The 21,705-nt window shown below is 49.9% G+C and overlaps 1 protein-coding gene across 2 annotated transcripts in view; it reads left to right on the top strand.

Annotated features, from left to right (window-relative positions):
* The first annotated feature begins 4,409 nt into the window (after nucleotides 1-4,409).
* Nucleotides 4,410-21,705, top strand: part of TFCP2L1 (transcription factor CP2 like 1) — a 62,450-nt gene continuing 45,154 nt past the window's right edge. For both annotated transcript variants that reach the window (XM_080669002.1, XM_080669003.1), the window contains exons 1-2: nucleotides 4,410-4,547; nucleotides 8,689-8,840. In XM_080669002.1, the coding sequence (XP_080525128.1) occupies nucleotides 4,486-4,547; nucleotides 8,689-8,840 (214 nt within the window). In that variant the 5' untranslated portion in view covers nucleotides 4,410-4,485. The remainder of the gene's footprint in view (nucleotides 4,548-8,688; nucleotides 8,841-21,705) is intronic.

Below are 21,705 nucleotides of genomic sequence, written 5' to 3'. Positions count from 1 at the left end.
TTGCATCAAACCCTCGGCTATGCCTAAATATGTAAAAAATGTTGTAATGGCTGCTTGTGGCCCTGCTGTTCCACCTAAGAAATAACTACTGTGAAGAGGTCATACAGGGAAGGACAGCGAGCTCCTCCCAGAGGGAAGCCCGACCTGCCATGTGTGTATCACCTCCTGCCACACGTGTGAGCGCCCTGGACAACAGTTAGCGTTGTTCTGCGTGTTTCTAACCGTAGCATAAAGTAGCATCATACAGTGTGTATCCAGCAGGTTGCTTTTCTTTGCTCAGCCTTGTCTGTGAGTTCAGCCAAGTAGCTCTAACTCAGTTTCATGCTTGTAAAGGATTCTGTCGTGTGGCCAGACCACAGCTGAGGATCTAGCCTACTATTGATGGACATTTAGTTTGTCTCCAGTTTCTGTAATTATAAACAATACTGCGATAAACATATGTATACATGCTTTTTCCTCTGGCTAGAGTCCCCCTTCCCCACTTCGGCCGTCCTTAGACTCCTGTTCACCCACCCAAACCACCCTCTCCACTCTGCTCCTAGAGCTGGGGGCTTGGGAGGACGAGGGCCGGGGGAGAGCAAGAGGGTGGCACTGCAGGCAGGAAGGGGTCCAGACTGCCTGCCACCTCCAGTGCCTCAGAGCCATCAGACGGAGGGTGCAGAGGGAAAAAAGACCACGGGATTGGGCAAAGGGGACGGACGCAGAAAAACATGGGGTTCAAAACCTGAAGAATCAGCAACTGTCTTCATTGTTTATCTTAAATCCCAGCAAGAAAGATCATGGCCGGAAGCAAGAGCACAGGCAGTGCAAAGAGGAAACAAGCCCCTTTCTTCTCCTCCACGGTGAGTGTCCTCCAAGTCCCGAAACAGACGTGCACCGCTCCAGCCACAGCCACAGTCTGTGTTGGAATGGGATCCTCGTCAACCCAGAGGCAGAAAAGAAAGAGTGTGCACAGATAAAAGCACTGAGGAAATGTTACTGGATTTTGGTCCTCAAGGGCTTCCATGGTGACCCCTATGCGGGGGAGACCCCAGAGCCGAGCCCATTGCTCAGGCAGCCTCATTAAGAGCCTCCACCCTGATCACTGCTTGGAAGGAAACCCCTCACTGCTGCAGCTACTACTCTGCTGAAGCGAGAATCCACCACGATACTGAGAGGCCTACAATTCACCTTTACCACAGGCTTGTGTATTAAAAAATAATAATAACGAAAGGAAATCAGGCCTAAAAAACAAAAACAAACAAAACCCCCTCCTCTCAGGCACCAGGCTGCGCCTTCACTGTGACCTCTCCGGGAGCAGCCGGCATTCCTCGTGCAGCTGCCAAGAGGGTGTTGCCCCTGAGGACTCCGTGGGGCCCTGGGCTGCTCCCTGGGAGCAGACACGCATTGATCACAGGACACTAATCCGGCCTTGTGCAGAGAAGAAGCGGGCCTCAGGACAGGAATAGGGGGTAGCCAAAGAGATAGAACCTGAGCTCTCAGAACTGGCCTCAAAACCCACAGCCTCAGCTTTTCTATCTGTAAGATGGGGTGATGTGCCTGCTTCTCAGCATTGGGAGAGTCCAGTGTGTGGCCCAGGCCTGGCACAGAGTAGAAGTCAATATTCCAGTGTAAACGAATGGTGGATACTTACAAAATAAAAAGAGGACCTGGCAGGCCATTGCCTGCATATCTGTCTGCTCCTCTTCACTGGACTGGGGGCCCCGGGGGTCCAGGTTGGGCCTAATTGTGCCCTGCAACATCAAGGGGTCAAAGGCAGGGTTATGTTAGCGCCATGACTCAGATGCAGTCTCTGGGCATCGTTAAATCCTGTCTTCAAGAGAGTCAGCGTCTAGGGAAGGAGGGAAGTATGCAGTCACCTCAAACATACAGAGTCAAACATTCCCGAGAGGCTACACTCACCTGACCCTGAGCTTCATCAGACCCTGCAGCAAAGGGTTAGTACCCCATCTCACCACTGGCCAAGCTGCGGTTCAAGGGCCCAGGATCATTTCTCCATTCAGATAAAACAAACCATCCCATTATTCAGTAGCTTAAAACCACCAGGAATGCTGGGATGGCTTCATCTGTTTCACATAACCTCTGCTGGAGCAGATCCATTGGTACGGACCTCCGCTGTAGGCCAGGCTGGCTGGGCCTTGCTCTCCAATGAGGCTTTTACAGTCTACATGGTGGTCCCGAACTTCAGGAGAGCGGAGGTAGCAACTTCCGGCCTCCTAGGGGCCTGCCTGGAACAGGAACATCACTTTGCTGCACTCTATGGTCAGAGCCAGTCACAGGGCCAGCCCAGATGGGCGCGGGGAGGGGGAAAAGATGCCATCTCTTGATGGGAGACTAGCATGTGGTCAGTTTACCCCACCCAGGGTCACAATCCTCACAGAGCCAGCGGTAAACCCAGTGTGTATCCGGTAAACCCAGTGAGCATTGTAAGCTCTGTTTCACATGCTCGGTGCTGCGTGCTCAGCTGGAGACCCTCCTCCGTCCCCCACTTCACAGATTGGCCCGACGCCCACCTACCCACCCATCAGGAGACATCATTTTACCCGGGAGAGTTTCCAGAGCTCCAAAGTCCTCCTTTGTATTCCCAGAGCAGCCCCTACTTCCTTGATCACACTGCACAGCAATGGCCGCGTACCCACTGGCCTCTTCCGTTAGAATGCAGGCTTGCACCCCCACGCCCTGTGCCACACCTGGCACGTGGCAGGTGCCCTGGGGGAAGGAATCCAGTGAAGGGCATGCTCTTTCACACCATCCCAGAGTGCCTCCCGTCTACATGCGGTGCTTGTCACAGACCCTGAGACAGAGATTAGTGTTCAGGATGCTTATGAGGACTTCCCCTGACGTTAACATCTGTGCAAGGGATGAGAAGAAAACAGGAGCCCATCAGACTGAGGGAACCCCCACTCCCCGCCCCTGCAATTTCAACGGGTGCATGAGGAGCCCTGGGGCTAAAGCAGCCTATCTGCAAAGAGGGCCAGACTCTTTTTTTAAAACCTATTTTCATTGATTTCAGAGAGGAAGGAAGAGGGAGAGAGACATAAACATCAATGATGATAAAGAATCATTGATCAGCTGCTTCCTGCACGCCCACACTGGGGATGGAGCAGCAACTGGGCATATGCTCTGACTGGGAATCAAACTGTGACCTCTTGGTTCATTGGTAGACACTCAACCACCGAGCCACGCAGGCCAGCTGGGCAGGGTCAGACTCTTAGAACTCGGGCCTTGATAGTGGCTCTCCGGAGCAGAGACAGTCCGAGCAGTGCTGGTGGCGGAGGGGTGGCTGCTTACAGTGCTCCCTGTGGCTAGTGCAACAAGTCCTTCCTGGAAGGGGAACGGAGTGGCACATTTTCATTGTCCTCATGGGGCAGAAGAGCAGGGGGGCGTGTAGTACTCCTTGAGAGCTACTCAGGATAAGTGTCTTACAGCTGTGGCTGGAGGGAGGGGAGCTGAGAGAACAGAGAGGGGAGCTGGGGGTTCTGGCCCAGGTCTCCATGCGACTTCATTTCCTTTGATTAACACTCAGGGACAGAACTTGGTGTTATGGCTGTTTGAGCTCCTAACTGATCCCCACTACGACCCTCTGTCCACACTCCTTCCAGATCTTTCACAAAGGCAAATCAGATATGCACTTCCTCTGCTTAAGACACCCAGAATATAACCCCAGCTCCTGGCAGGGTCTGCTCTGCCTGCCTCTCCCACCTCAGGCCCTAAGCTCTCGCTCTGGTCACCCAGCCCAGCCATGCTAAGGGGTCTGCTCTGGGGCCTTGGCGATCGCTGTTGCCTCTGCCTGGAACCACTTTCCCTCCAGATGCTCATAGAGATGCGTCCTCAGCTCAGTGCCACCTCCTCCAGGTGACTGATTACACACCGGACCATCCCTTTTCTCACATTTATTCAACGAATACACATGAGCTCTTACCACGTCCCAAAGCACCTTTCTAGGCAGCGGAGCTAACAGGGCGAGTGGGAGTCTAGGCCTTGCCTCGTGGAGCTTACATTCTAGGAGGAAATCAATACACAACTAAAAGGAAAAATCCACGAGTTCAGAGTGTAAAGTGCTGAATACACAGGGCGCGTGGGGAGCAGTGGGTGCCTGGATCTTGGCCCTGACTTCTTGCTCAGAGCGGCCTCTCTTCCACCGCGGTGCCGCTCCGGGGCCCTGCGCTGAACGCGCAGGAGGTGCGGGAGGCCATCGGAGCTCCGGTTGGGGTCACGTGAGCCCCGCCCTCGGGTCCCGCGGCCGCGCCGCCCACTCCAGTCCGCCGTCGGTCGGTAGGCACCTTCGCTCCCGGGAAGGGCGCGCGGGCGCGGACCAGCCAGGTGCGGGGGCGGGGCCGGGCGGGTCGGCGCAGCCCCGCCCCCCAGGCCGTCCATAAAGGCGCGGGCAGGGCCGGCGCTGCGCCCGGAGCGCGTTCAGGTGACCGAGCGGTAGGCGCGGCTGCGTCGGTTCTGCGCCGGCCGTGGCGGCAAGGGGCTCCAGCCATGCTGTTCTGGCACACGCAGCCCGAGCACTACAACCAGCACGGCTCCGGCGGCTACCTGCGGTGAGGCCCGCGGGCGTCGGCGGGCGCTGTGGGCCGGCGGGGCGGGCGGGGAGCTCTGGGACACGGGATCCCCACGCCGCGCTCCGATTCCCCGCTCTCCGCCCTTGGCGGACTGAGAGACAGCAGCGCGGAGTCCGCGTAGGGACGGACGGTCGCAGGCGGGACCGGGCGCGCGGTGTCGGGGGCCCTGCTGGCAGAGCCTGGTGCCCTGGTGCCCGGGAGGGCGCCTCCCCTAACGACCCCCGGGCGTGGGGCGCGTGCCTGCTGGCCTCAGCCAACTCCAGTGCAACTGCCCCCTGTCTCCTTCCCCCTGGCGTCGGAGGGCTGCCCGCCCGGGGAAGTCTAGTCTCCTGCTCTTTGCCCCTCTCCTCCCGGCCCCTCTCCAGCCTGGAGCCCTCTCCAGTGTCCTTGGTCCGGCCGAGGGGTGAGTGAGTGAGTGAGTGGCGCGTGCCGTCCCGCACCTCAGCCTCGCGGGCGCCGGCGGGGGCTCGGGAGGGGCCGGTGGCCCGCTCGCTCCAGGTGGTCTTGCGCACGTTAGCCTGAGGCCCGCACGTCTCTCGCCCTTGAAGGAAATCTTTCTTCTTTGACTTGTGCTCTTCAAAGGGAAAAGTCAGTCCTGCCTATTTGCGAAGTTCTCTTCTGTCCCCTAGGACCCCGTTAGCGTCCATCCCGGGAGGACTGTTTGCCGCTGTTGTGCAGCTGGCCGGGGACTAATGGGCAGTCATTTCACTTTCTGAACTTGCCTGAACCAGCTTTAGCCAGTCTTTATTTCCATCCTAGTCACAGTTTATGAAATGTACCCAGTTTAAACCCAAACGGCATTTGGTGCGGGTGCAGAGGAAGTGAGCAGTGAGGCCGGGGGAGTTTCAGCCACTGAAGCCCCGAAGTGAGAGCCACCGGGAGGGTCTTTTTTTTTTCTTCTTTTTCTCCAAGAAGTTTCCATCCAGATTTATTTGTGAATCTGGTTTCTGACAGACATTTGTCCAGTAGTCCTCCTTGTAGATACCCCCCTTCTAGAAGGCGAAGGAATGACTGAGTTGATGTGTCTGCTGGTTTTTACTCCTGGCCAGAGTAATAGATGGCATGAGTCTGGGGTCTTAAGGACTGACGGGCTATGTCCCGCAGACCTTGTGGTGTCTGGGGGACTTGTGCACCCCCGCGGATGTTAATCCCTGGTGAAGAGTAAGCGTCCATTCACTTACAAAATGTTACAACATTTTTTTTATTACTGCATGATGCAGCTTTAGGCATAGTTTTGCCTAAGTTTTAGTTTGTGGCCGTTAAGCGTGTGCCATACCGTAAAAATGATTTTGAAGGTGACCTTGAATGGAGGGTGAGTGTATTTAAATCTTCCTGGATACCTAAAATGTCATCCCATTACGGAATAATTCCCTTTGCATGGGGGGTGCCTCTGCTACTGAGATGGAAATTTGTCTTTGGAGTACCTGAGGTACCTTTTAGGGTTTTGGCATGGGGGGGAAGAGGAGGGGGATTGGGGTGAAAGGAGATATAAAGCCGTATTGGTTTCTGGGGTCATTTTGGGTCCATGGATAAAGAAGCATTTGGTCCATGCCCCCTTTTAAAATTTTTTTGTTAATCCTGAGGATTTTTTTTTTTTTTGAGAGAATGGAAGGAAGAGAAGGGAGGGAGAGAGAGAAACATGGATGTGGGAGAGACACTGATTGGTTGCCTCCTGCATGCGCCCCTATGGTGGCCAGGGATTGAACCTGCAACCCAGGTAGTGTCCTTGACGGGAAATTGAACCCGTGACCCTTCAGTGCACAGGCTGACGCTCTAACCAACGAGCACACTGGCCATATCCATGCCATTTTAAATTTTTTTTGTTAATCCTCACCCGAGGATATTTTTCCATTGGTTTTTTAAGAGAGAGTGGAAGGGAGGGGAAGAGAAAGAGAAATATCGATGTGAGAGAGACACATCGTTAGGTTGCCTCCCACACATGCCCCGACCCCGGCCAGGGATCAAGCCTGCAACCAAGGTATGTGCCCTTGATCGGAATCGAACCTGGGACCCTTCAGTCAAATGGCTGACACTTTGCACTGAGCCAAATCGGCTAGGGCAGTGGTCGGCAAACACATTAGTCAACAGAGCCAAATATCAACAGTACAATGATTGAAATTTCTTTTGAGAGCCAAATTTTTTAAACTTAAACTTCTTCTAAGGCCACTTCTTCAAAATAGACTGGCCCAGGCCGTGGTATTTTGTGGAAGAGCCACACTCAAGGGGCCAAAGAGCCGCATGTACTCGCGAGCCGCGGTTTGCCGACCACTGGTAGGGCCCTGCCCTTTTTGAAAAATTTCCCTTCTTGGAAGCTGGGGTTGTCACCTTGTAGAAGTTGACCTCAATGAAGGCCAAGGTGAGGGGTGGTGAATATTCCCTCGTACCCCCAACTCTAGAGTGAGGGTCTTGTCCTTTTCCTGGGCTTTTCTGTTTTATGTTTGGCTATCTCCTCACTGCACAACGACAGTGGTTTGACTTTACCAGGCAGTGGCCTTGACTCCTTCTTTGCCTCTTCTGTTTGGTGTTCTCGTGACTTTTACTCCTTGGCAAATAAAGATGCCAGGCTTGAAACGAGTTACTGTTGAGTGATGGTTCTTACCCCTGCACCCCACCCCCCCTTTTTGTGTTTAAAGGCAGCAGCCCATGGATTATTAACTTACATGGTTTGGGCGAACATGAAATTATGCGATCCCCAGGTGAGCAGGCCTGCTGCTCTTCCTCTGTTCCTAGACACCACTTGGGCCGCCCCGCCTGGAAAGGAGGGGTGCGGACCCACGGGCTGGACTCCAGGTGCTCCAAGCCTGACTTTTCCTTCTGAGAATTGTTAGACATTGTTGGGTGTGTGCTGGGTTTGTGTTTTAGAGACATTCGTTTATTGTGCTGTATGAGGAACAGACTGTACCAGTGACTGCTGTTTATACAGCGCAGCGGGCCCAGGGAATCTGATTCATAGCCCTGCACACGGGGGGTTATCAAGATAAGGGCGCAGGCACTTTTCTGGCACCTGTTTTTGTGCTGCTCATAATGTGGAGGCCTTAAACAAGTCTGCCCACAGGTCATTCATGTTCTCAAGGATTTCTTTTCCATTTGCAAGGGCATTTAAAAATACATCTAGAAATAAGTTCTCCAGGCATAGGCTGATGTGAAGCAGATTTTTTTGGGATATGGCGAGGATTTTGGTTCAGAAGTGGAGGAAAAGAATCGTTGAGCATCTTACCATTTCCTGTTTGGATAAGAAAACCAAATTGAAATCAAGGTCCTTTCTTCTTGTTTTGCATTTAGGAGATATTAGTATGACCCTTAACGTAGGGGTTTTGGGCCCGCTGTCCTTTTTATTTTTTATTTTATTTATTTATTTATTTATTTATTTATTTATTTATTTATTTAATATATTTTATTGATTTTTTTACAGAGAGGAAGGGAGAGGGATAGAGTGTTAGAAACATCGATGAGAGAGAAACATCGATCAGCTGAGCTGCCTCCTGCACACTCCCCACTGGGTATGTGCCCGCAACCAAGGTACATGCCCTTGACCGGAATCGAACCTGGGACCCTTAAGTCCGCAGGCCGACGCTCTATCCACTGAGCCAAACCGGTTAGGGCTGTCCTTTTTATTTTTAATGGGTAGGGGGTGTCTCAGCAGTTTCTGTATTTTCAGAGCCCCAAGGACAGGGTTGTATTATTCTGAGAAGTGGCCAATAAATAGAATATTTTATTTAAGCAATTAAAATATTTGTTCAGAGTTGTATTCTAAAAGCAAGACTTTATAATGTCTTTCTTATGGGTGGAGACCAAATGGCATCTAAGGTTCACGCCATTGCTGGGAGTCCCATGTCACAGAGAAGATTTCTGTAATTTGCAGCATTAAATGACTTTGCATTTTTCCCTCATTAATGACTTGATTGAATAAATCTCCTGCGGGTCATCGAGAGAAAGTAGAGTCATCGCAGGGTGGTTTGCTCTTTCAGAAAGGATTGGCGATGTGAGGCGCGGGAAGCTGACCCAGCTCTAGGCCATGTGCTTTGCTGGGCTGCACTGGAGGACGTGGTCTGCGTCCACTTCTCCCAACGTGGCTGTCATTGCAAACCCGCCCTGCCCCTGACCGCTCCCTCTGTTGCAGGGATGTGCTCGCTCTGCCCATCTTCAAGCAGGAGGAGCCCCAGCTGTCCCCCGAGAACGAGGCACGCCTGCCACCCCTGCAGTACGTGCTGTGTGCTGCCACGTCCCCAGCCGTGAAGCTGCATGAAGAGACGCTGACCTACCTCAACCAAGGTAGTGGCTGGAGCTCTGGGCCAGGGTGGATTGGGGGCTGGGCCGACTGCCCAGAGGAGGGGGCGTTGACCTAAACCACAGATTTGGGTTTCATTATCTTGTCACAGCAGGAGTGGTGGAGGTTAGGAAGGAGGCTGTGGTATCTGATTGATTCCATTTCCTGCTGTGAGACTTTGTGGAGCCTCTGTTTTTATCTGAAAAATGGACACATCAACTCTGTTGTTACTCAGGCCAAATACGGGTAACATTCCTAGTGCAGGCCCTCCATAGGGCAGATGCTTAGCGATTGCAGCCCTTGTTATAATTACTGTTTACTGTGACCTCAGCTGAGGTCCTTTCCTGGACAGAGATTAAGCCTGTTGGGTAGACTGTCTCTGTCTTAGTCCGGAGCTGCAGCGGCAGCGGCGGGAAGACAGCCCTGTGCTAACACAGCGCGGGGCTGATTCCACGGGCCAGACAGAAGTCCGTGGTGACAGGAACAGGACGTCTCATGTCCTGAGAGAAATGGCATGGGCTCTGCAGTTCTCTGTGACTTTGAGCTGCCTTTTCTTTTTTTCTGAGCCTCCATGTTTCCATGTGTAAAACGGGAAGTTTAATTTTGTGATGTTTAAAGAATGAAAGTGTGTGGAGGGCCTGAGATGACAGTGGCTTCTCTGTAACGTCTGGCTCCCTTTTCAGGACCTGTGGATCAGTGTTCTGAGGGTGGCATTTTGTGGTTTTTCTGTGATTATGTGTACGTGTTTACTGCATCCTTCCTGGGTCACCTAAGTGGGTTAATTGCCCCTCAGTTTTACATGGGTAGAGCAGAGGGGCAGAGGACACAGCAGTTTCTGGGGGTGGCCGGTTGGGGGGAGCTGTAGGGGCAGGGGACACAGCGGTTTCTGGGGGTGGTCGGTTGGGGGGAGCTGTAGGGGCAGGGGACACAGCAGTTTCTGGGGGTGGCCGGTTGGGGAGAGCTGTAGGGGCAGGGGACACAGCGGTTTCTGGGGGTGGCCGGTTGGGGGGAGCTGTAGGGGCAGGGGACACAGCGGTTTCTGGGGGTGGCCGGTTGGGGAGAGCTGTAGGGGCAGGGGACACAGCAGTTTCTGGGGGTGGCCGGTTGGGGGGAGCTGTAGGGGCAGGGGACACAGCGGTTTCTGGGGGTGGCCGGTTGGGGGGAGCTGTAGGGGCAGGGGACACAGCGGTTTCTGGGGGTGGCCGGTTGGGGGGAGCTGTAGGGGCAGGGGACACAGCGGTTTCTGGGGGTGGCCGGTTGGGGAGAGCTGTAGGGGCAGGGGACACAGTTTCTGGGGGGTGGCCGGTTGTGAGGGAGCAGTAGGGGCAGGGGGCACAGCAGTTTCTGGGGTGGCAGTTGCAGGGACTGGTGTGCTAGCGGTGCGCTTCAACAGCCTGCTCCTTTCTGTGGAACTTGGACTCCTCCTTGGGAAGCCAGGCGGGGTGGAAGTCCAACCTGATCAGCCAGCTCCCTGACTGCTGAACTGGCCAGGGACTAGGCAGGATTAGCAGGTGTCTCAGCGGAAGGACGTGCTTATCCCTGTGGCCTCAGCGAAGCCAAGCTCGGTCAGCAAGGGCACCTGGCTCAGGCCCTGAGGTTTGTGCTCGTCTGCCAGGCGGTGGCCATGGTCGGCCGGTGGCGAGGCGTCGGGGAAGCTCCTCTGCATCTGTGCTTGTTTGGGAAGGGCTTCGCCATTGTCCTTTCTCTGTCACAGGAGGTCACATCTCGTGTACCTTCGAGCAGCTGCTTCACCGTCTGGCCTAGATGTAGCAAGAAGAAATTGGAGGGAGTTTACAGAGCATTGCACTCCGAGGTGGTTCTCATTCTTGGCCCCTTTCTGTGCTGCTGAGGAGTGAGTGGGCTGAGGCCCTGTACAGCACACCGGCCTCCTGCTTCCCCCACCTCCTCTCCACTCCCTCCTGCCTTTAATCAGTCAACTTTGGACAGTCAACATACCAGGATTTTTAAGAGTTTACCCTTTGCTCAACACGGATAAGGTAAAAGAGAGGGAAGAAGAGTTGTCCCGTGGTCTTATCATTCTGTGTTAATTTGAAACTTGTGTGTTTACTTTGGCTTTTTTAAGCGACATTTTCCTGATTAAAATAATACATGTTCATTAATTTTTTGGGATGATTTAGAAAAGTAGAAGGAGGAAAATTGAAAGAAAAATAAAATCAGTATCTCTAATCGTACTTGAGAACCACTGCTAACCTTGTTTCTCCATATTCAGACATACATCTTTGACAGTGATGATCCTGCTACAGACACAGGTCCCCTGTTTTCTTATTTACTCCATTGGTGAACTTTGTTTCCTTTTTTAAAATCCTTACCCGAGGGTATGTTTTCATTGATTTGAGAGAGAGACATCACCTGTTGCCTCCCATATGTGCCCAGACCAGGCATCGAACCCTCACCTGGGTATGTGCCCTGACCTGCAACCTTTCGGTGCATGGGGTGATTCTCCAACCAGCCGAGTCACCCTGCGGGGCTGTTCGTGGAATTTCTCATGTCGTTAGACATGCTTTGAGAACTTAAGTTTTTGTGCTGGCTGCACAGCATTGTATTTTACGGTTGTTATCCAGTTTCATAATAAGGACACAGTTTTCAGTTGTCTTTGTGTGTGAAATGTTGATACTTCTAGACACAGACTTTAGAAGTAGAATTAGGGTTACCGAGTCAGAGGGTCTGAGTAAGGCTTTTGACACATTTACCATGGTGCCTTCTCAGAAGACTGTACCCATCTACACGTGGTGCATTTCACTGTCTCCCAGGATTGGGCGTCGTCATTTTTCATCTGATTAGTGAAACATAGAATTTAATGTTACACTAGCATTTCTGTCATTGCTAATATGATTGGATATGTGACCTTTTTTATTTCTCCATCAGTTTTGTTCTGTCCTTTGCACTTTTTCCTATCAGGTTTTTATATCTTAGGGATTGTAAGACACACCATATATGAAGTCTATCAACCTTCTAGTTGCTGTACATTGCAAACGTTTTCCCTATTGGTTGCTGGCTATTGAACTATTTTCTTGTATGATAACTATATTTATAGTGTGGGATATATGTCATGGTTTCTTAATTTTCTGTGTAGAAATTTATTTTAAAGGTCTATTGTCAACTGTCTTTTTAAATGGTTTTTATTTTTATGCTTAGAATGTCTGCCCACCCCAAATCAGTTTAGTAGTTTTATAAATTTCATTTAATGGTTTTTAAATTTTAACCTTGGAATTTTTTTGGAAACTTAATAATTTTTCATTTAATGATACTTTGAATTATCCTAATATATAAAAAGCCAGGGGCTGTCACGACCTAAACAACCAGATAGATGACCGAACAGCAGGCTGCGTAGGCGACCAGGCCGGCAGGGGGGTTGGTTAGTGAGGGACGACCAAATGACTGAACAGCAGGCTGCATGGGGCGACCAGGCTTGCAGGGGGGCAGTTGGGGGCGACCAGGCCAGCAGGGGGAGCAGTTGGGGGCAACCAGGCCGGTGGGGGGGGCAGTTAGGGACGACCAGGCCGGCAGAGGGGGGCAGTTGGGGGCAACCAGGCTGGTGGGGGGGGCAGTAAGGGGCAACCAGGCCGGTGGGGGGGCAGTTAGGGGTGACCAGGCCAGCAGGGGGGGAAGTTGGGGGTGACCAGGCCAGCCGGGGGGGCAGTTAGGGGCAATCAGGCCGGCAGGCAGAGGTGGTTAGGGGTGATCAGGCTGGCAGTGGGGGCAGTTAGGGGCGATCAGGCAGGTAGGCAGGTGAGCAGTTATGAGCCAGTGGTCCCAGATTGTGAGAGGAATGTCCAAATGCCGGTTTAGGCCTGATCTCTAAACTGGCATTTGGACATCTCCCAAGGGGTCCCGGATTGGAGAGGGTGCAGGCTGGGCTGAGGGGATCCTGTGCCCCCCCGCCCCCGTGCATGAATTTCGTGCACTGGGCCTCTAATCTATAATAATAAAAGTGTAATATGCTAATTAGACCGAACATCCTTCTGGACGACCTTCCGGATGAAGCTGGGCCTGAGAGGGAACTCCAGGTCCTGGGTGCTGGCAGCTGGAGGGAAGCCCAGGTCCCGGGTGTCAGAGGGAAGCCGGTGCCAGCAGCCGAGGGAAGGAAGACCTACTCTTGCATGAATTTCGTGCATTGGGCCTTTAGTCTATAATAATAAAAGCATAATATGCTAATTAGACCGGACGTCCTTCCGTACGACATTCCGGATGAACCCAGGGCTGTGAGGGAAGCCCAGGTCCCGGGTGCCCGCCGGCGACTGGAGGGAAGCCCGGGTCCTGGGTGCCATCAGCCAGAGGGAAGCCAGTGTTGGCAGCTGGGGGAAGGAAGGCCTACTCTTGAATTATCCTATATAATAAAAGGCTAATATGCAAATCGACCGAATGGCGAAACGACCAGTCTCTATTACACGCGCTGACCACCAGGGGGCAGACGCTCAATGCAGGAGCTGCCTCCTGGTGGTCAGTGCGCTCCCACAGGGGGAGCGCCGCTCAGCCAGAAGCTGGGCTCGGGATCCTCTCCTGCCTCCGAGGCAGCGCTAAGGACCCCTTGGGGGATGTCCGCCTGCTGGCTTAAGGCAGACATCCCCCGAGGGGTCCTGGTCTGCGAGAGGGCGCAGGCCGTGCTGAGGGACTCCCCCCTAGTGCATGAATGTTGTGCACCAGGCCTCTAGTTACTACATGAAATATATGTGTTTTTTTTCAGCTTTACCAGTGAGATTTATAATGTTATGCTGCATTTGGAATTTATAATGTGATATAAAGGTCTAAGTTTGTTTTTCTAAATAGATAACCTATTAGTTATAACCTAGTTTATCCTTTACTTACTGGTTTAAAATGCCACTTTTGAAACATTTAGAAAACCATAGTCTAAAGTATTAATCTAGAAACAAACCCTTGTATAGGTATTTGTCCTGTACCCCTGAGGTTAATTGATTCTCACCCCATTTCTCATTGAATTATTTATTGTAGCTTGAAATAAATATTTCCCTATTTGGGACTAGAAGTACCTTTCAAAATTTTCTTAGCCATTCTCAATTATTCTTATAGATGGATTTTATAGCCATTACTCTTCTTTCTATACTAATTTTTAACATTTATGAGGTCATATACTTTATAAAATTGTTACTTTTTTTTTTTTTAAATATATTTTATTGATTTTTTTACAGAGAGGAAGGGAGAGGGATAGAGAGTTAGAAACATCGATGAGAGAGAAACACCGATCAGCTGCCTCCTGCACACCCCCCACTGGGGACGTGCCCGCAACCAAGGCACATGCCCTTGACCGGACTCGAACCCGGGACCCTTCAGTCTGCAGGCTGACGCTCCATCCACTGAGCCAAACCGACTTCGGCATAAAATTGTTTCTTGCTTTTATTAAATACTACTAGAGGCCCAGTGCATGAAATTTGTGCATGGAGAGGGGGTGTCCTTCAGCCCAGCCTGCGCTTTCTCACAATCCAGGACCCCTGGTAGGGTCCATAGGCCTGGACGGCGATCAGGACCTATCGGGGTTTTCCGTTCCCTGGCTGCCAGCAGCTGGCCCCGCCACCACTGCTGCCACTGCCTGCCATCTGTGCTGCGCTGCCCTCCCCTTCCCCCACCATCGATCGCCTCCCTCTGCGGGCAACAGGTGTGGGGTGCGATCGCTTGGCTGGCCTGGGCCTCCCTCTGCAGGGCGATTGCTGGCTGGCCCCACACACCCACCACAGCGTCACTGGCTGGTGGCCTGGGCCTCCCTCTGTGGGGCGGTTGATCATGGGGCCCCCAGATCGATCGCCCTGCAGAGGGAGGCCCTGCCCATGTGCCGCAGCACCGCCAGCCGGGTAGCCTGGGCCTCCCTCTGCGGGGCAATTATGGAGTGATGGCGGGGCTCCAGTGATGGCGGGGAACCAATTGCATTGCACCCGCCTTGGCTGGCCTGCCGCCAGTGCGTGTCATAGTGTGGGCGTCTGGAAGGTTCTGCTGTTCGGTCCTTCGGTCGATTTGCATATTATGCTTTTATTATTATAGATTCTTGTACTAACAGTTTCTGTCATTATCACAGCCTCTTAAACATCATTTACTATGTCTGTATGTTATTTTACTATTTCCTTGTATTATTTATGACAGAATATTGTTATGACTGCTGGGTGAAAATATACAGTGTGATTATTTTAGTGCCTGTCTCCCATAATAGAACGAAGCTCTGTGAGGGCTTTTTAACATTATATCCCCAGCATTAAGCTTGATAGTAGGTGCTTTATGCATATTCACAAAATTAGAAATTAGGCATGATTTATTCCATTTTATTTCTCTCTCCTTTTGTTGCTATTCTCATTATGCTGTACTGGACATCTTTTTCAACATACCTTATTCAAAGTAGCCTATACATCTATGTCATGCAACATAGGCATTGATTCCATTAAAGATAGTTTTAACACAACTTTTCCGGTTAATTGGGAAGTTTGCTATGAGGATTAATGTTTCCTGCATTGGCTCTATGATGCTGCCCTCTTTCCAGGAGGCCAGCCCATGCCATCTTCCTTGTAATGTCTGATGTTCTCTGGGAACATGGAAAGGGTGCTGTATCTGTAAATCAAAATGTCATTTCAACCATAGTCAACCAGTGCCCTGACCTTGCGTGGCTTGGGCAAGGGGTATTGGATTTCACATTGCCAAGCCTGGCGACTAATTTTGGAGATGGTAAAAATGGTTTGAAAAACAAATATGTCCTCTTCCTCTGAAATGGAATCCTGAGGAAAAGGGGTGGACAGCTTTTGAATGTGGGTCTAAAAACTTCAAGATCAGCTTCTGCCAGTGGCCAAAGGTCACAGTGGACAGATCTTTCCCAAAGGCAGGCTGGAACCTGAGGGAAGGGATGAAGTGGGTGGTGAGGGCGGGGTCACAGAAAAGAAAGGAAAGAGAACCCCAGGCAATCTGTGTAGTACATTCTGTCTTTGAGATAAGGCACAACTTTGCAAAATGGCTTGTTATGGAGAAAGCTTGTGCATTTCCTACACTTGAATTCTAACATAATCATGAATTTTTGTAGGATTCTTAATTTCATTTCTTCACGGAAGAAGACTTCCTGTTCATTGGGAGGAGTGGGTGGTTCAGTGAGAAGAGAGAAAGCCATGTGCAAAGGTAGGAATAGGTTGGAGTGGTGGTGGTGCAGCTAAGCACACTGTCTGTCCAGAGAATCCTAAGTAGTTCAGGATAACTAGGGTTTGGAACACAAAGAGTGTGAATGATATGGATGGGGAGGTAGACCAGATGGCCAAGATCTCCAACTGTGTTGCTGGGGCTGGGCCATTGGGCAGCCACTTTGGCAAGTCAATCTCTCCGTTTCCCCACTTCCTCATCTGTAAAACAGAGGAGAGAAAATTCCTGCAAAGTAGGTGCTACTATGTGTATAAAATGAGTAAATACATGTAGGACACTGGAAAGGTGTAGGGCGCCATAGTAAGCGTTCACATTAAAGTGTTCACCCCAATCCTCTTTGGAAGTTAACAAGGTCATCAAATTGGGACTTAGAAAGGGTTGGTCCTAGAACTCTTTCAGACAGATTATAGGCAGGAAGGCCACTGAGCTTTCCCATTTGCTCTTCATTCACTACAACCAGACGACAGACGTAAACTGGAGGAGACATCCTGTGCAGGGTGTTAAAACACCATCTTTAAAGCTGTGATTACAGAGAGCAGTGACTCCTAACCCATGTGAGCTTTTGTGTCAAGGATTCCTTTACGTCGGCACCTCGGCTTTATGCGGGGACCACACGCCTTTAAGGGGACACTTCGTTTAGCACTTCAGAATTTACAAAACACTTTCTAATTTTTCACTTCAGTTATCCTCCCCAAATGTTTTACGCTTTCCCGTTTTACAGATGGCAGGCTGCGAGAGGTGCAGTCAGGTTCCCCTTCCTCAGGGTCCCCTTCCGCCCACACCGGCAAGCCTGGGAGAGGCTGAGCTGTGATGTGGCAGTTCTGGAAGGAGAGACACTGTCTTCTGGCCACTTTTTTTAGGGCTCCTGATGGGCCGGGGACTCTGGGCTGGGCACTTCCCGGGGGGGGGGGGGGTGTGCGGCTCTGAGGCTTGTGGAAGGAACTTGGCGGGCGGGGAGAGGACTGGGAAGGAGTGGAGGGGTAGAAAGTGCCTCCTTGAAGAAAAACATAATCAGTTGCTCCTACCCCATTCCACCCTCAGCAGTCTCTCCACCACAGTGACTGGAGGAGTGGCCAGGCCGTCTTCCCCGCTTAGAACCCAGACAGAAGGGCAGCTTTTTTTTTTTTTTTACCAGCTTCTGCTCTGGGGAAATAACTTAATCTCTAGGAGTTTTCATTTATCTGGAATTGGGATGATTTCATTTTGTGTGTTGCCTTGAGAATTAAGTGAATAATGAATGTCTGGCAAATAATAAGCACATAGTTATATTTTTTCTCCTCTCCAATTACACCAGGGACTTTGGATTTAAGGAATGAGGCAAGGGATGAGTTACTTTATCCTTTCTCCATAGCTGAAGTTTTCTCTCCAGATTAATTTTTACCCTGAAGTTTGGGATATAAACTGAGTAAACTAAGTGACCCTTAAACACATTACCTTTTTAAAAATACTTTCTCCCTTATTGTTTTTTTTCCAAAGTATAAAAGTAGCACATACTTACTGTAAAACAGAATAGCCTAATGCCGGGGTGATATCCAGCATCTAGAAGCGTTCAGGAATCTGGAGAAGGCACTACGTGTAAATTAATAAAGAGACTAGAAATATAATATAAATTTGTAATCCATGGGGGAGCCAGAGGAAGCTTAGCTGTAGTAGCTAAATTCTCCCTATCTCTGGACCCAGGGCTCTTTTTATTCCCACATTTTGCCCTATAGCAAAGTAGATATACATATCAAAGATAAGTTTGGTATACAGTAGGCATTGTCCGGTTGGGGAACTGCCTACTGTCCAGCTGTTTGGCCAGCAGGAGGCAATAACATGTAGATTAAAATGCCCTCAGCTGTCTGGTAACAGGCAATAATACGTGCAGATCTTCAGGTTTGGGGAAATCCTTACGGCCATTCCAGCAGGCAATAACATGTATTCAGCCCTGCTGAATATAGAAGCCCATCAACCTTTTGAGGACTTGTTGCATTTATTATGACATGTTGGAATTAGCCTCCAGTACATAAACTTGTACCTCAGAAAGCTTCTTGTAACCTCACTTCCAAGATTTTTCTTAGTCATACATTAACCCATGGATGTCTAGTTGTATAAGCATACATTAACTACATATATCTAATTTTATATAGACACTTGTACACGGATACTTGTAGAAATGTGTGTGCCTCTTTTTAAGAGAAATGGGTCATATTATATACTAGAGGCCCGGTGCATGAAATTCGTGCATGGGAGGGGGGCCCTCAGCCCAGCCTGCACCCTCTCCAATCCGGGACCACTCAGGGGATGTCTGACTGCCGGTTTAGGCCCGATCCCAGGGCCTAAACAATCTGGGACTGCTGGCTTCTAACTGCTCACCTGCCTGCCTGCCTGATCACCCCTAACTGCCTCTGCCTGCTGGCCTAATCACCCCTAACTGCCTGCCGGCCTGGTTGCCCCATGCAGCCTGCTGTTAAGTCGTTTGGTCGCCCCTCACTAACCCCCCTGCCAGCCTGGTCGCCCCACGCAGCCTGCCGTTCACTTGTTTGGTTGTCCCTCACTAACCCCCTGCCAGCCTTGTCGCCCCACGCAGCCTGCTGTTTGGTCGTTACTGTGATGGAGTCCTGGACAATTTGCATATTCCTCTATTATTATCTCTATTATTATTATAGACTAGAGGCCTGGTGCACAAAATTCGTGCACAGCAGGGGGGTCCCCTCAGCGCAACCTTCACCCTCTCTAACCCTGGACCCCTCGGGGGATGTCCAACTGCCAGTTTAGTCCTGATCCTGAGGACATCCCTCTCAAAATCTGGGACCACTGGCTCCTAACTGCTCAATTGCCTGCCTACCTGATTGCCCCTAACTGCCCCCCCCTGCTGGCCTGGTCACCTGCAACTGCCCCCCCCCTGCCAGCGTGGTCACCCCCCACTGTTCCCCCCGCCATCCTGGTCGCCTCTCACTGCCCCCTCTGCTGGCCTGGTCGCCCGTCACTGCCCCCCCCCCTCCGCTGGCCTGGTCGCTCCCAACTGCCCCCCCTGTGGACCTGGTCGCCCCACACAACCTGCTGCTCAGTCATGTGGTCGTCCCTCACTCACCCTCTTGCCAGCCTGGTCGCCCCACACAGCCTGTTTGGTCGTCCCTTCAGTTTTTTCAGATGCAACTGTTGCTTAGCCTTTTATATATATAGATTATTATTATAGATACTGTTTAGCAACTTGCTTTTATTTTTGTCCAACAAAATACCCTCCATCTTTCCACGTGAGTGCATTACAAAAACAAGCCAAAGCCAATCCTTGCTGGTCATGTTAGGAGCTGTGGCATGGCTGCTGCATCACTGGTCCTCCTGAGGAGCGGCAGCTTGTTTCCTCTCTTTCATAACCAGGCCTAACACTCCAGTGAGCATCTTTGTGCCCACATCTTTGCACTTAAGCAGGAGTGAAACATCTAGAGTTAGAATTGCCAGCACAACATTTTGGTAGATGCTGCCATATTGCCCTGTAAAAATATTGTACTGATTTGTGCTTTTATGAACAGTAACTATCTGAATAATTGTTTATTTCCTTTTTCCTTATTATCTATTCCCAATCTCTACCATGCCTGGAATATAAACTTTTTTTTTAACTCCCCCCTTCAGGATATGCTTTTTAATTGATTTTTAGAAAGAAAAGGGTGGGGCGGGGGGGAGAGAAACATCAATTGGTTGCCTCCTGTACATACCTTGACTCACGATCAAACCTGCAACCTTTTTGGTGTACAGGACATTGCTCTAACCAATGAGCAACCCAGCCAGGGCTGAATATAACTTCTTGAAGGCAGATACCTTGAGTATATTGTTCACTGCTAGTCCTAGCACATAGGTAACTTTTTTGAATGAGTGAAGAATGTCTATTTTTCTATACTTTTGCCAACACTCTTTAACCTTTGCTCATTAGTGGGGAAAATATAAAGTATTCCTTTTTTGATAGTTTATTTCTCAATTTTGTTGAATATATTTTATGTTTTATTTGGTTATTTCTATTCCTTTTACCTTCCATGTGATTTACCTATTTTTCAGATGGGATTTTCATCCTGTTCTTATTTATTTATAAGAGCTCTTTGCATGTTTGTGCTAATGTGTTAGAAATATGTTTCCACATTTTCTTGTTTGTTTGCTTGCTCTTTTACATAATAAACATTTTTATAAATTTTCATGTGATCTGGTTTACTGGATTTTTACCTTAAAATTTTTTGTGTTACATGTGCCATTTAGGAAAGCCTTCTTCACTTTAAGATTTTAATAATATTCACCTGTTTGTTAAAGATTTTTCTTCTTAAGTCTTTAATACTATGACATTCATTTTGGTGTGTAAGGAATGAGGTAGGAACCCAACTCCATTGCTTTACACATGGTCCCATAATAACTTACTGATTGGAGAGCCTTCATGTAGCATAATCCTGTGCAGCCACAGAAGCTCGAGGCCTATCCTTTCGGGCCAGCCTGGGCTGTGAAGTTTTAAGAAGTCTTTCTCCCTGTTGGTAACACTGTCTTGGAAGATAGTATTAATCTTCCTTAGAGACTGGGTTGGGGTTAGAGGCAGGAATTGTGGATTTGGATACACCCAGGCTCCATTCTGGCTCGCTGTTCTCTCCCAAGTTCCTGGACCAGCAACCTATGTGTTTTGTGAAATAGACCCAACACCCACCTGAGGCCTTGTCTTGAGAATTAAGTGAGACGTTGTGTTGTTTGGTTTGTTTGTGCCATGCAAGGATATTTTATTTTGGCGACATAAAATCTAGAATTGTTTACTCCGTAAAGAACTTCCTAAACCACATCACAGAGATTAGCCAAAAGGAAAGCAAAGTAAGGGACAGATGCTTTCCCTGATGCCAGGGCCTCATAATTAATCTGTGAGTTAATAAATTAATAAAAAGACTGACTGCAGCCGGGCTGCGGTGTCATTGATTGGGTTTCTTGGTTTCTTTGTTGTGTTTTAAAACCAATCAGCAGCCCTAACCGGTTTGGCTCAGTGGATAGAGCATCGGCCTGAGGACTGAAGGGTCCCGGGTTCGATTCTGGTCAAGGGCATGTACCTTGGTTGCAGGCACATCCCAAGTAGGGCGTGTGCAGGAGGCAGCTGATCGATGTTTCTCTCCCATCGATGTTTCTAACTCTCAATCCCTCTCCCTTCCTCTCTGTAAAAAAATCAATAAAATATATATAAAACCAATCAGCATTTACTGACATAAACCTGAGGTGACTTGTACACACTGCTTATTACAGCTCAGAGAATGTAGAAATGAGTCTCTGTGTTTCAAAGGTCTCTTCCTGGTCATGTCAGATTTCAATTATGTTTTAATAGTAGACCAGTTAATTCAGCTAAAATACAATACTTACAATTCCAGATGGTATAGTGAACTGGGAATGATATGGTCTTAAGAATTATGTTAAAACCACCTATATTCTGGAAATAGTTTGTTAAAAATCATAATTACTAAAACTTGTTTATCTGATGCCAAGTGGCCATCATTCATGTCATCTTCTCTAACTGAAAGAGGCGCTTTGGTCATTGTAGCGCAGTGTCAGGGTCCTCATCGCGCTCTTTATCCCTGCCCTCCTGCTCCCCCGTGGGATGAAGTGTTCGAGCACTTCTCTTCCTTGGCTCCTCTCCTCTCCGCTCCTGTCCTTGGGCAGGCAGCTGTGGCTTTCCTGAAGCTGACTGTTGTCAAACCACTCACCGTTTCCATCGGATGTCGTTTGCCGTTCTTCTGA

Source organism: Plecotus auritus (genome assembly GCF_963455305.1).
Source record: "Plecotus auritus genome assembly, chromosome: 5".
Classification (NCBI taxonomy): Eukaryota; Metazoa; Chordata; class Mammalia; order Chiroptera; family Vespertilionidae; genus Plecotus; species Plecotus auritus.
Note: the sequence above shows the minus strand (reverse complement) of the source record. Positions and strands in the feature narration are given on the sequence as shown.